At 35.2% G+C, this 13231-nt stretch overlaps 1 protein-coding gene across 1 annotated transcript in view; it reads left to right on the forward strand.

Annotated features, from left to right (window-relative positions):
- niban2a (niban apoptosis regulator 2a) overlaps positions 1-12731 on the forward strand; it is a 31173-nt gene extending 18442 nt beyond the window's left edge. Inside the window, exons 6-14 of the mRNA XM_051093832.1 lie at positions 665-780; positions 3975-4079; positions 5483-5645; positions 8961-9148; positions 9236-9391; positions 9905-10018; positions 10146-10253; positions 11399-11510; positions 11616-12731. Coding sequence (XP_050949789.1) covers positions 665-780; positions 3975-4079; positions 5483-5645; positions 8961-9148; positions 9236-9391; positions 9905-10018; positions 10146-10253; positions 11399-11510; positions 11616-12541 — 1988 coding nt within the window. The 3' untranslated portion in view covers positions 12542-12731. The remainder of the gene's footprint in view (positions 1-664; positions 781-3974; positions 4080-5482; positions 5646-8960; positions 9149-9235; positions 9392-9904; positions 10019-10145; positions 10254-11398; positions 11511-11615) is intronic.
- Positions 12732-13231: the final 500 nt, after the last annotated feature.

Below are 13231 nucleotides of genomic sequence, written 5' to 3' on the forward strand. Positions count from 1 at the left end.
GGACTTCAATGGTTTGAACCAACGGGTTGAAGGTCCAAATTGCAGTTTCAATGCAGCTTCAAAAGGGACTCTACACGATCCCAGCCGAGAAATAAGAGTCTTATGTAGCAAAACGATCGGTCATATTCTAAAAAACAAAAAACAAATGTATGAACTTTTGAACTGTAAATGCTTCTTGCACTAGCTGGACTTTACGCATTACCTAATCATGTTGACCCAGCGTATGTGAACGCAGAGCTAGTGCAAGATGAGCTTTTCTCTAGATGAGAGCCCTTTGAAGCTGCATGAAAACTGCAGTTTGGGCCTTTAACCTGTTGGCTCCCATTGAAGTCCACTATATGGAGACGAATCCTGAAATGTATTCCTTCAAAAAACATTTCTTTTTGACTGAAGAAAGACAGACATGAACATCTTGGATAACATGGGGGGAGTAAATTATCAGGACATTTCTATTCTGGAAGTGAACTAGTCTTTTAAATTCAATACCTCTTGAGGCCAACCAAACAAAACCGTCTAAACTATTGTTAGTGCAAACTTTTAATCAGTTTGCAAACTTAAAATTCACTACACGTCCAGAAGTACGTGAACACCCTTGTTGAATATGTCATTTCAAAAATGTGAAATTGAGTTGTTTTTTTAACGTCATGTTTCTTGACCTCTCTAGGACTGTCGGAAGAGTGCAAGGTAGCGACACCAGCTTTTACAGACGCACTACGTCTCTACAGGCAGGCCAAGGGTCACTATGGCACATGGGACATGATGTGTGGAAACCAAGCACAGGTTGGTGAAGCTCATTCATGTAAAATGCATAATTCCATTGATTTGTTGCATTTCAGTTTAAGGTGCTCCTGATGCTATCTAATGGGCCTTAGACAATGTCTTGGACTCATGGGAATAAGAAAGCAGGCGAAATCAGAGCTTCCCTGAAAAAGAACGAGACAGAGAGGAGGATAGAAGAGTTCAGACAACATTTATCCCTGTGCATTTTTGTTTTTCTTGGATCATTCGGGTCGGGTTGAGTTTCCTCTGCATGTCCTCAATCCAGGCCTTATCCTGTGTCCCAGACGGGTGGGAGGGCACCCAAACTTTGGCTCAGGTGTAGCTGACAGTCTCAAAGTAACAATATTAATTTCACTAAGAACTTCAGCAGTGGAGAATTTGAGAGAATCTAGGTCGAAAATGAGGTCTACCAGCTTAGGGTGGTTAAGTTTTAAATTTCACTACCAGCCTGACCAAGATGATCTACAAGTTTAAACATGACCTACCAGCAGATAATTAGCTGATAAGCCATCTAGACCAACTAATGAACATGAATGAACATCTTAGACCAGTTAGAAAACATGCCAAACCAACTTGCATCAGGTGTTGGTTTTAATCTGGGTTTTTTAGAAGGTGAAGACAGGTATAAACATTTCAATATTGGCTCAGTCATTGATGCCGTAAGGGGCCAGATTGTAGTTTTTCTTATTTTTCTCTTAATATTTATAATGTTAGTCATGATTTCATGCACGAAAAACCTGTTTACTTTTTAGATTGATCTTTTCTGTGCTCTATGACCCATGTAAACTCATGCTGTACTTTTCCTTTAAGACTATATATAAATGACCAATTATGGCTGGCTAACCTTCATGAACCTTCATATTATCGTTCCTCTTGGCAGACCAAATTTTTGAATAAGTGACATCATAAGAATGAATCTTTCTGAATGACCCAATTCTGCCTCCCAAACTCATTTAAACACACATAAACATACCAAATACAATCTTTGTCTGACCTGAAGCCCTTTTCTAAAAGACTAGCTCTTTGTAAGCTTTATCTTGATAAATCAGACTGATCACTCTGTATTTAAAGCCTCTACTGTGCTCTGGAGCAGCACAACCCCTCAATAACGTCTAAACCGCAGAGCAGAGAGACAGCTGAGAATGTGTCATTAGAGGGGTGAGTTATGGTCAGGTCTGTGTGGTTTAGCCTGCTGTCTCATTTTAGTCATAATGTGCTAGAAATAACCTTTAGTTTCTAATAGATTTAGGAATGTCGATCTTGCTCGCTTTCTCACGTACACACACAGATTTGAATAAAATGCAAACAGACAATCATTTAAAATTATTGGGTGCTGGTTGTCTTCACACCTCATGCTCTCTCATGCACGCACACACGTTCTGCACGCACACACCACACACACACACAACCATGCACTGCCCTTAAAGGAATAGTTCACCCAAAAATGAAAATTTTAATTAATTGCTCACCCTCATGTCGTTCCAAACCCGTAAGACCTTTGTTCATCTTCAGAGCACAAATTAAGATATTTTTGATGAAATCCAAGAGATTTCTGACCTGCAAAGACAGCAACGCTACTATGTTAAAGGCCTGGACAGATAGTAAGGACATCACTAAAATAGTTAATATCTTAATTTGTATTCTAAAGATGAACAAGGTCATGTGGGTTTGGAAGGACAAGAGGGTGAGTAATTAATGAAAATTTTAATTTTTGGGTGAACGGTCCCTTTTTTAAGTTATTAAATGCTATTGAATATCTTCTGCTCTGCAACAGCTTTGAAATTCCTTTCATTTTGTGCACTTTCAAATCTGGTGCGCATTATTGTTAAGGTGTTTTTACCAAAATGTATTTTCTGTGGTAATCAATGGCATTTTTGACATTTTATAACTTAGGGTGTATTAAACCAAGAATATCCCTTCAAATACACACAAACACCTTCCTAAGAAATTATTTGTTTTGGACTTTAAATGCCTTTTTTTTTTTTTTTTTTTGCTTCCCTCCAGAACACACCCAGGAAATGTTTCTTATGAATGAGCTTTTTGTGTGTTTGTGTGTGTATAAAGCCAATTAATGCCTCTGTTCTTACACTTTAACCAGGGAAAGGTACTACAAGTTTTAAATAAAGAAGCTATTGACATTTCACATGCACAAGAGACACGGCCATTTCTCTTCATTACGCCCTCAGCGGTGTTACAGGGCGTCACGGTCAGCCTGGATGTGACACCACACTGGAAACGGCTGCGTGGGCTGTTATTACTGCTGGGTGTGGGCCGTCTGTTTTTTGTTTTTCTGTCAGGGGGTCTGCGTGGTGTTACTGCCCACCTGGCCCCTGCGTTGCTATAGAAACTTGGAGAAGGGAGGGGGTGAGAGCGATTCTGTACTATTTACATCTCCAAAATTGTCAGCTTGTGGATTTAAGAAGAACTTCAACTCAAATGCTGCTCTACTAAACGTCTTTTAATTAACTACTTCATATAGTTCTCGATACCAGTTTGTTCAGCCAAGTCTATAGCAGTAATTTGAGTTTAATTAGTCATTACTCACGTAAATTAGTGAGACATTTTATGTGCGTGGTGTGGCCGGATGCTTTACAGGTGACCAGCTAATAAATGTCAGTCAGTCAGTCATTCGCAGGTCGTAAAGAAGCCCCTTCCACTGACTTCATGACCTTTCTGTTTTTCTCGCTTTGACAAACACAACATTTGATATAAGGCAACATTAAAGTAAGTTAATCCTAATATTTACACAGTGAACGTGTCATGTTTGTTGTGTGATATTTTTGATAAACCGATTGTCCCGTCCCTAAAAACACACATGAAAAGAGCAGACTTATTTGTGCAGAAACATTTGTCCGCATCAAAGGTTGATTCTGTTTTGGCTGTCATTGCATGCACTGCTGTGAATGTGAACAAAGCAGCCATCTGTGATGGGCGTCTATCTTGTGGATTTGAACGATAAAGCATTGTTCTTCAGGAATTGATAGTTTGACATTTGATAGGTTGACATTTGTACAGTCAGGAGTCTGTGATGCCGTCGTTACTGAAGATATGCATGCAAACTACTGAACTGTTAGCATGAAGTTAATGATGCTCTTGATGCTGTCTGATCAGTTTCTTAAGCATTATTCAAATTCTGCTGTCATTATTTAAATGGCTCTTACAGTTGATGTGTAACCATCTGTGTTTCTGTCTAGATTCTTGCTAACCTGGTGATGGAGACTTTGCACCCTGAACTGAAAAATCTGATTGTACCTCGGCTGAAAGGAAAACTACAACAGAGGCAGAGGGACTGGATGCTGGTTGGTTCTCATATTCAAATTCTGAAGTTGTAAAAAAGATCTTATAATTATTTCGCACAAATATTTGCGAAGCATTTTCATAATTGCATAATGCTTCTCTTGGCAACAGATAGTAGATCTATTAAATTATTATAGATATCAAATTAGATTCCACATTTATATTATTAAATTATATATTAGTTGAGGAAAAAAATTGTAGCACAAAAATAAAATATTACAAAATATACAATATTTACAGAGTTTTGTTGACTGATCTGAAAAATGCAAAAATTGTCAAAAGTTATCTATTACAAATAGCTGAACATTCTTCAGATATAAAATATATTGTTTAAATTGTTACTTGAGTTATTATTTTGGAATAAATGTAAAATACTTAAAAACACTTGATGAGATTCGTACTTAGCTTTATTAAACAGAATATTGATTACATTGTTAATGTGAAAAATTATTTTATAACTAAAAATAAAATACGTTTTTCTGATAGTGTAAGTAATGCTTATTTAACAAATAATAAAATGTGACTGGGACATAAATTTACATTTGATTTAATAAATAAATAAATAAATACACTATCAGTCAAAAGTTTTTGAACAGTAAGATTTAGCTTTGTTTATTTTAAAGAAGTCTCTTCTGCACAACCAAGCCTGCATTTATTTAATTTAAAGTACAGCAAAAACAGTAAAATTTTAAAATGTTTTTACTATTTAAAATAACTGTTTTCTATTTGAATATATTTTAAAATGTAATTTATTCCTGTGATCAAAGCAAATCTAGTGTGCTGCTATTATTATTATTATTATTATTATTATTATTATTATTATATTTAAAACAGTTGAGTACTTTTTTGTTTGAATAGAAAGATCACCATTTATCTGAAATAAAAAGCTTTTGTAACATCATATATAGTCAGTATAATTAGAAATAAATACTTTTATTTAGCAAGGATGAATAATGATACGTTTATAATCTTTATAAAGATTTCTTTTTTTAGATAAATTATGTTCTTCTGAACTTTCTGTTCAGCAAAGAAAAATTCTACTTGGCTGTTTTCAGTATAATAATAAATAATGTTGTTGTTGTGTGTTTGTTTTTTTTTTGTTTTTTTTTTGTTTTTGTTTTTTTTGAGCAGCAAATCAGAATATTAGAATGTTTTCTGAAGGATCAATACAGTTCAATAAATTACACAAACAAATCGTTTAGGTTTGTAAGGCTTAAAAACAAAAGCACATGATCAACATATGTCCTGAACACGTGCAGATTTTCCCACTGACCCACTATATTGATGAGCTCTTATTGATTTACTTTAGTCACTAAAGAAATTAATTTTTACATGTATGTGTATATCTGCTGTGATTTCTTTGAGGTTTGTTAATCATCTATTTTTTTTTCCTTTACCCTGTCAGATCTCAGATGCAGTATACAAGCAGGTGCTTTCACAGACAAAAACTCAACACGAAGCTCTGGCTCAAGTATGTGAGGTGGAGCGCCCCCGTCTGGACTCTGCTCTCCGCACCGATATGGACCAGATCATCACGTCCAAAGAGCACGTTGCTGGAAAGATCCGTGGTAAGAGAAAATACAATCAACCTTCTCTGTGGGGATGACTAATGTTCCTTCTAGAGTGTTTCACACATAGCCACACACTTCTGATATTGCCCTAATGCAAAAATGAGAGGAAACACATTGCCTAATTCATGACAATTAAGTCCTTAAGTTGCCATGATTGTTTTTTTTTAAAGTGTAGTACTTTATCATTATTCTTTTTGGTGTGTTCTGATGATTCAGTATTACAAATACTTTTCAATCTGCAATTAATGTCATAATTTAATACACAGATTATGCCACAATTGAACTCACCCTATTCTCAGATGCACTTCAGTCTCACACTCTTCCATGTGATGCCTCTTTCAATGGAATTCGGTCTCACTCAACATAGTTCAGCTACAACCTAAAAAACTCTGACTGTCCTGCCATAATGTAGGTTTGGCAAGAGTACTACATTTTTCTTGTGTCATTTGTGGCAAAGACTGTGTTCCACCCATAGCACATTGCAAATAACATGAGTAAAATTATCTTGACAGCATGTTCTTCAGTTTGAGTACAAATCTCTAAATTTAGAGTCTGTGCGTGTTGGTGATGGTTCCTTTATTCTTACTGAATAATAGTGGTTGTTTTGACACAGGACAGGTGCTTTCCTGCAATCACTTGTTCATAGATACCAGGGCCCATTATGAGTCATTGTGATCAGTCTTAAGCTTTCATAATCGAGTCTTTTCTAAAGCGTTCTTTGTTTTGAAAAAATGTGAGGAGTGAGACTCAACATATTTAAACATGAAAGTACCTTGTACCTCAGGATGTCTCTCGCAACCTGAAAACAAACGTGAGCTTCACATGTGGAATTTCACATGTGCTCTGAAATTTTTTTACGTAAATTTAAAGGGATTCACCAGTTCACCTAAAAATGGAAATTCTTTCATTAATTGTTCACGCTCATGTTTGTTCCAAACCTGTAAAACCTGTGCTCATCTTCAGAATGCAAATTAAGATATTTTTTGATAAAATCCAAGAGCTTTCTAACTAGTGTTATAGTACTCAAAACCGGTCTTAAGAACATTTTTGATGGTCTTGGTTCTGGTCTCCCAGAACTGCTCTGAGAGTCACTTTATGAGCATTTTACCCTATATTTATTAGTATTGAGTATTCACAGCAACCCATCAAAATAAAACTGGAACAAACTGTCAGAAATGTATTATTGTGCAGTAGAGCTTGTGTAATACTACTACTACTACTACTACTACTACTACTACTACTACTAACAATAATAATTTTTTTTTTAATTATTAACTCTTTAACTGTCGCTGTCCCCTCTGTGGGACGCCTAAGTTACTTCACCTTATTACAAATAAATCTTATTCTAATCATGACAAACTATATATCGTTGGGAAGGTCTAAGACTCCTAAATAGATATTTTACCACTCTTTTGTGTTACAAATTATGTAGGAAAAGTAATAGATTAATTTATGACAAGAGTGCACTTCAAAAATCTGCTATCATAACTATCGTAACAGGAGTTCTGACCTTTGTCACAAAAAGACTTTCTTCGTTGCCTTTTTCCCTATCACGCAATAGAAATCTTAAGAAATTGTATATCAACTGAAAACTTAAAATCTCAAAATTCATCCTTTGAAAACCATTTCAAAAATCAGATGTTGCATTACTGTGGAAATTGTACATTAAAATCATATTACAAAATGTTTTTGTCCATGAATTATAAAAATGTAACTTTGGAAAATGCATTTTCATGTCCATGTTCAAGATAGGGAGTGACCGTTAAAGGGTTAAAATGATTTTTTTTTTAAAGGAATAATCACACAATATTTCTTTCATGTTTTAATTTATAGCATTAAATAAAAAATAAAAAAATAGTATTAAAATAGTTTGCCAAAAACAAAGTTTGTTTTCATTTTTTTTTTTAAAAGATAAATTACTGTTTTATGCCTTCATTGGATAAACAGAACAATTTAAATACACAACAGAATTTCTGGGGGGGAAAAAATGTATAGGGCTATTGTAAAAATAAATTAATTATTAAAAATGTGTTTTTATGCATTCAAATAATTGCAAATGCTTAAACACAGAATTTGGTAACAATAAAACGGAACAAGAGAGGGAAAAAAACACATTTCATAGGGTATTAACTTTTAATATATTGATGCTAAATTGTATATCATTAATTTAATTAATTAGACAAGCTTTTAGATGAATAAAAATGTAATCTAACCATTAAAAAGGAGTCCAGAAAAATTAAATAAAAATAAAATAGATTTCATAGTGCCCTATTTATGTTATTTTAAATCATTTTAAGTCATTTTGAGGCCCCCTTGGAGGTTTGTTGAGGCCCCATAGTGGGCCCCGGTCCTCTGGCTGAGAACCACCGATACTGTTGTGCCAGGTCAGAAATTATTGTGGGATTGTCAAAAATGCCTCCAAAATTAATGCATATACCCACTAAATTGAAGATATTGTTGCAAAAAAGTGCTTGTATGAGACCCAATATTGCTGTTATATAAACATTCAGTAAACAATTTTTTTTGTTTTAAAACATTATTCTCAACATTATTAAATGCCTTTGTAATTGTCCGTGCCACCACGGCAGTGCAAAGATGAATTTTGTTGTTAAAGATTTAATTTGATTTGTAGCAGCTCTATTGGTGTCTTATTATTCAAATTTTATTTAATGATTTAAAATAAGACATTTCACAAGCACTAAATGTGGATCTTTTAGATAAATTTGAGTAGTGCTGGTCTGGTCTAGGTCTTGACTTAATCTCACCCTGCCTTTGCCTCAAAGTCTTGGTCTCAACACACATTGTTCTTGGTCTCGATTTGGTCTTGGATTGGGTGGTCTTGACTCCAACACTACTTCTGACCATGCATAGACAGCAACAAAGCTATGCATTGTGGTACGTGCATCAAAGACCGACACGGAAGAGGAGAAATTGTTGAATATACATTGTTTTTATTTTCTTTGCACACACATAGTATTGTCACAGCTTTATAAAATTATGGTTGAATCACTGATGTCACCTGGACTATTTTAACAATGTCCTTACTACCTTTCTTGGCCTTGAACGTGTCCGTTGCATTGCTGTCTATGCAGGGTCAGAACACTTAGATTTCATCAAAAAGATCTTAATTTGTGTATGAAGGTAAATGAAGGTCTTGCATGTTTGGAATGACATGAGGGTGAGCAATTAATGACAGAATTTTCATTTTTGGGCAAACTATCACTTTAAAGCTTCAGTTTTCATGAAATCTCATGTGATTAAACAAAACACACGAGTTTAACATGTAATATTTGTCTAATCCTCTTCTTGAAGCATTGGTGTTGCCTCGTGTCGAACAGCTTGTGAGAAGCAAGGTTCAACCGTACATCCACTCCATCCTGGAGGCCCTCATGGAGCCCACCAGCAGAGGATTCTCTGAAGTGAGGGACATCCTCTTCCGTGAGCTGGTGGAGGTCAGCAAGAACACAATGAACGAAAGCAGCAAGGAGAAACTGGGAGAGGTGAGGCAGGACGTTGATTAACAATGTTAACATCTCTTTGTTAAAGCAATAGGTAACTCAAAAACCTCTCTTTATGCTCATTTCTAGCATATGGACAAGATTTCCATGTTGGCCTTCCATCCGGTGAAGATGCAGAGCTGTTATGAGAAGATGGAGGCGTTGAACCTTGAAGGTCTCCAGCAGAGATGTGACGTGTCCAGTCCCTCTGTGTTCATCCAGAGAGCTCAGATCCTTATGAGACAGGTGTCTTTCCTTTGTCATTTTTAAATATTCCATTTGAAAATCTAAAACTACTTGAAGTTTTGCAGTTCTTGGCACTAGCGCTCGAAATTGATTTGATATTAATCATTCCCAAGCCTGCATTCATTTTTCTGATGCCTACCAAGAAAAATAAAAAAACAAGCATTCACATCGATTTAACAGCGAGGCCAAGAACATGAATCAATGAGAAAAATGGCTAAAGCATATTAAAGAGAAAGCAGTTTATTGTTAATGGGCGCCACCCTGAGGTGATACTTGTTACTGCAGGTATATTGAGACTCCTATTGAAGTATACACTGTTGACTGACAGCTAATTTAAAAAAATCTCTGTCTGTCTGTCTTAGTAAAAGTTATTTTAGATATTATATACCATGTAGTATGTTATTCCAAAATAGCCTTTGTCCTATAAAGCTATATTATTTTACAAATAAACCATCAAAGTTGATTATAATCTGTCATCTGTCCTTCCTAAAATTTGTCTTTTTATGAATGTAGCAAATGGATAACGCCGTGCACACGTTTGAGCAGTTGGTCCATCAGAGTCTAGACGGCCACAGCGGGGAGGATCTCTGCAAGACCATCCAGCGCTGTCAGGACCGAGTGCTCAAAGTAAGTGCGTTAGTTGCCCTCCAAAGCTGAAACGGGTTTTGTTATACACTTCCTGGATAATTGCTGGATTAGACCGTTTTTGAAGACATGCTTCTTCATTTTAATTTTGTTTTTTTGTCCCCTGCAGAAATATGACTATGACAGCAGCACAGTGAGGAAGAAGTTCTTTAGGGAGGCTTTGCTTCAGATCATCATACCATACATGCTGAAACAGCTCTCCCCATCCTGTTCACCGGTTGGTATAAGGAATTAGCGTCTCTCAGTGAATCGTTCTGTCGTCTTTTTTTTTTTTTTTTTTTTTAATTATTATTTTAACATACACATCAGGTCATTTTTCCTACTGTGTCACTCTTTTTTATTTCTCAGATTTTAATGAGGGCTTAGGCCAGAAGAGAGAGAATTAATACAGAGAGAAAATTACCCAGATATCAAACTTTGGTGACATTATTATTATTATTATTATTATTATTATTATTATTATTATATGTAACTCTGTAATTTATTATTAATTTGTTCAAATGTATTAATTTTTCTTGTTGCTAATAATAATAATAATGTTGCTGCTGATGATAGTAGCAATAATTGTAACCAGATAATATAAAAATATTACTTTTGTTGTGTTTTTTTATTATTATTATTAATTGTGAGATGATTATATAAATACTAATTTGTCTTGTTACAAATACTACTAAATAGTAAATTATTATTATTAAATACTACTGCTACCACCACCCATTATTATTATTATTATTATTATTATTATTATTGTTGTTGTTGTTGTTGTTGTTGTTTATTATTATTATTATTATTATTAATAATTGTAACTGGGTAATTTATTATTATTTATTATTACAAATTATTAATTTATATTGTTGCTAATAATAATAGTAGTAGTAGTAGTAGTAGTAGTAACCATATTCATTATTATAGTTTATTGATTCTTGTTAATGATAATAATAGTATTATTATTATTATTATTATTATTATTATTTGTCATAAGGTAATGGTATTCATCATACATTGTTTAAAAAATGTAATATTATTTGTAACCAGATAATATAAAAATGTTACTGTTGTTTTAGATTATTATTATTATTATTATTATTATTATTATTATTATTATTTGTGATAAGATACTTATATAAATAATAAATTAATTATTTATTTGTCTTTTTACTACTACTACTACTATACTACTACTAATAATAATAATATACATTATTATTATTATTATTATTATTATTACCAGATAATTTATTATTCATACAAGTAGTTTGATTTGTTGATCTTGATATATATTTACACAAAAGGATGAAACATGGTACGTTTTATATCTGAAAAAAAATTATGAATTTTGTTCTTTTTGTGTTTGCTGTCTAGGATCTGCCCAAGTTCAAGGAGCTCATCTTTGAGGACTTCTCTAGATTCATACTAGTCGAGAACATCTTCGAGGAGCTGGTCCTGCAGTCAGTCAGCAAGGACATCATGATGGGTGAGCATCTGCAGCCCCTTCAGCACAACATAACACAGACTCCACATCCTACTGCTTAAAAACACTGTTGCGATGTGTTTCTCAACCATTCCTTCTTATTTACAGCTGTTAAGGAAGCTGCAGTCCAGCGAAGGCACAACCTGTACAGAGACAGCATGGTCCTGACCAACAGCGACCCCAACCTCCACCTGCTAGGAGAAGACACCATTGACTGGGCCGGCCAATTCGCAGGAGTAAAAGGAGAAAAACAAGGCGGCGAAGTCACCAACAGAAAACGCAAACAAATCGTCTCCATGATTCACCTAGACGGGATGCCTCTGCCGTACGAGTCCTGCCTGGAAGTACCAGGAGTGGACGGAATCCCAGAGGAGAACGAAGGACAGGCAGAACAAGTTGTTGAAACAGAAAAACCTGTGAACCCAATACAGCAAGTACACATAGAGAAAGAACCAGGTTCCCCAGACAGCGTCAATGAAATCCGAGACCTCATAAACCCTGTGCTGGAAGTTGTCGAAAAAGACAGCTCGCAGTTAACCAACGGGACGTTGGCGTTGGAAGAAGGCGATGAGGTGAAACACATCACAACCATAACAGAGATGGTGCCAAGGGAGTCACCAAACAAAGTTGACGGAGAATTAGATACCCCAAAGATCGGACTAGAAGAGGAGCAGTGCGCCTCGCCATCCGCCATCGAAAGCGCCATTCAACAGATCGAAATCGCCATCCAGGAAGACCCAGGTGAGCACCTGAGTGAAGGCGCCATTGACTCTGATGGGGAATTCCCTCAAACATCTACCAACTCGAGCCCTCTACATCACGACGACAGCGGGTTTCAGTCTCCAGCCAATGAGAATGTAGAAGAAGTGGAGCCTCAGCCAATCACAGGGGACGAGGTGGTGGACACAGAGCAGGTGATGTTAACTCTGGTGGAAGGAGTGAAAACTAGCATCGATTTAGACACCAAAGCGTCTTGTGATGCTTCGGAAGAGAAATCTGAAGTTGAAACTACAGCAGAGAAATGCTTGCTTTGAGTGAGATATAAAACATATTTTATAAACTGAAAGTGTTTGCTTTGTCAGCAACACTTAATTTTTTTTTATTTCATTTTATTTTTAATTAGTTTTATTTTGTTTTCCCAGTTAATTTAGACATTGTGGATGTTCACCAAGGAAAAGTTTGTATATATATCTATTAAATATTCTCATACAGCATATACACAGATTTATATGACCTTGTGTGCCTTTTTTTTTTTTTATTTTGTGTAACTCATGACTCCCACACTAATAATTATGTGGCAGAGGTTTCATAAACTTAATTTTCTGTTCATGTGCTCACTAGAGGTTGCGGGTGGGTAAACCAGCAGGCTTTTGCCTCTTGACATCAGCAAGGAGGTTAGTATTATAACTACTGCATATATATATAGATTTAACCTGACTGTACTCGTATGTACATTGGTTTGGCGCATTAGGATCTCAAAACGACAGTGATATTTCATGCAGGCCTTTTGAAACGTTAGTCTTTTTTGCCTTCCGTTAATTGTGGAATATATTCAAACACTAATTGTACATGTATTAACATGGACTAATTGAGCACTTATCCAATAACTGCATTTAAATAAATTAAATCTTGCTTGCTTTTAATGCTTGTTTTCCTGTAGAATGCAATAACACTCTGCCTTTAGTGCTCACAAAATACACTCACATATGTTTTATTTGTTATGG

Source organism: Labeo rohita, chromosome 21, assembly GCF_022985175.1.
Source record: "Labeo rohita strain BAU-BD-2019 chromosome 21, IGBB_LRoh.1.0, whole genome shotgun sequence".
NCBI lineage: Eukaryota > Metazoa > Chordata > Actinopteri > Cypriniformes > Cyprinidae > Labeo > Labeo rohita.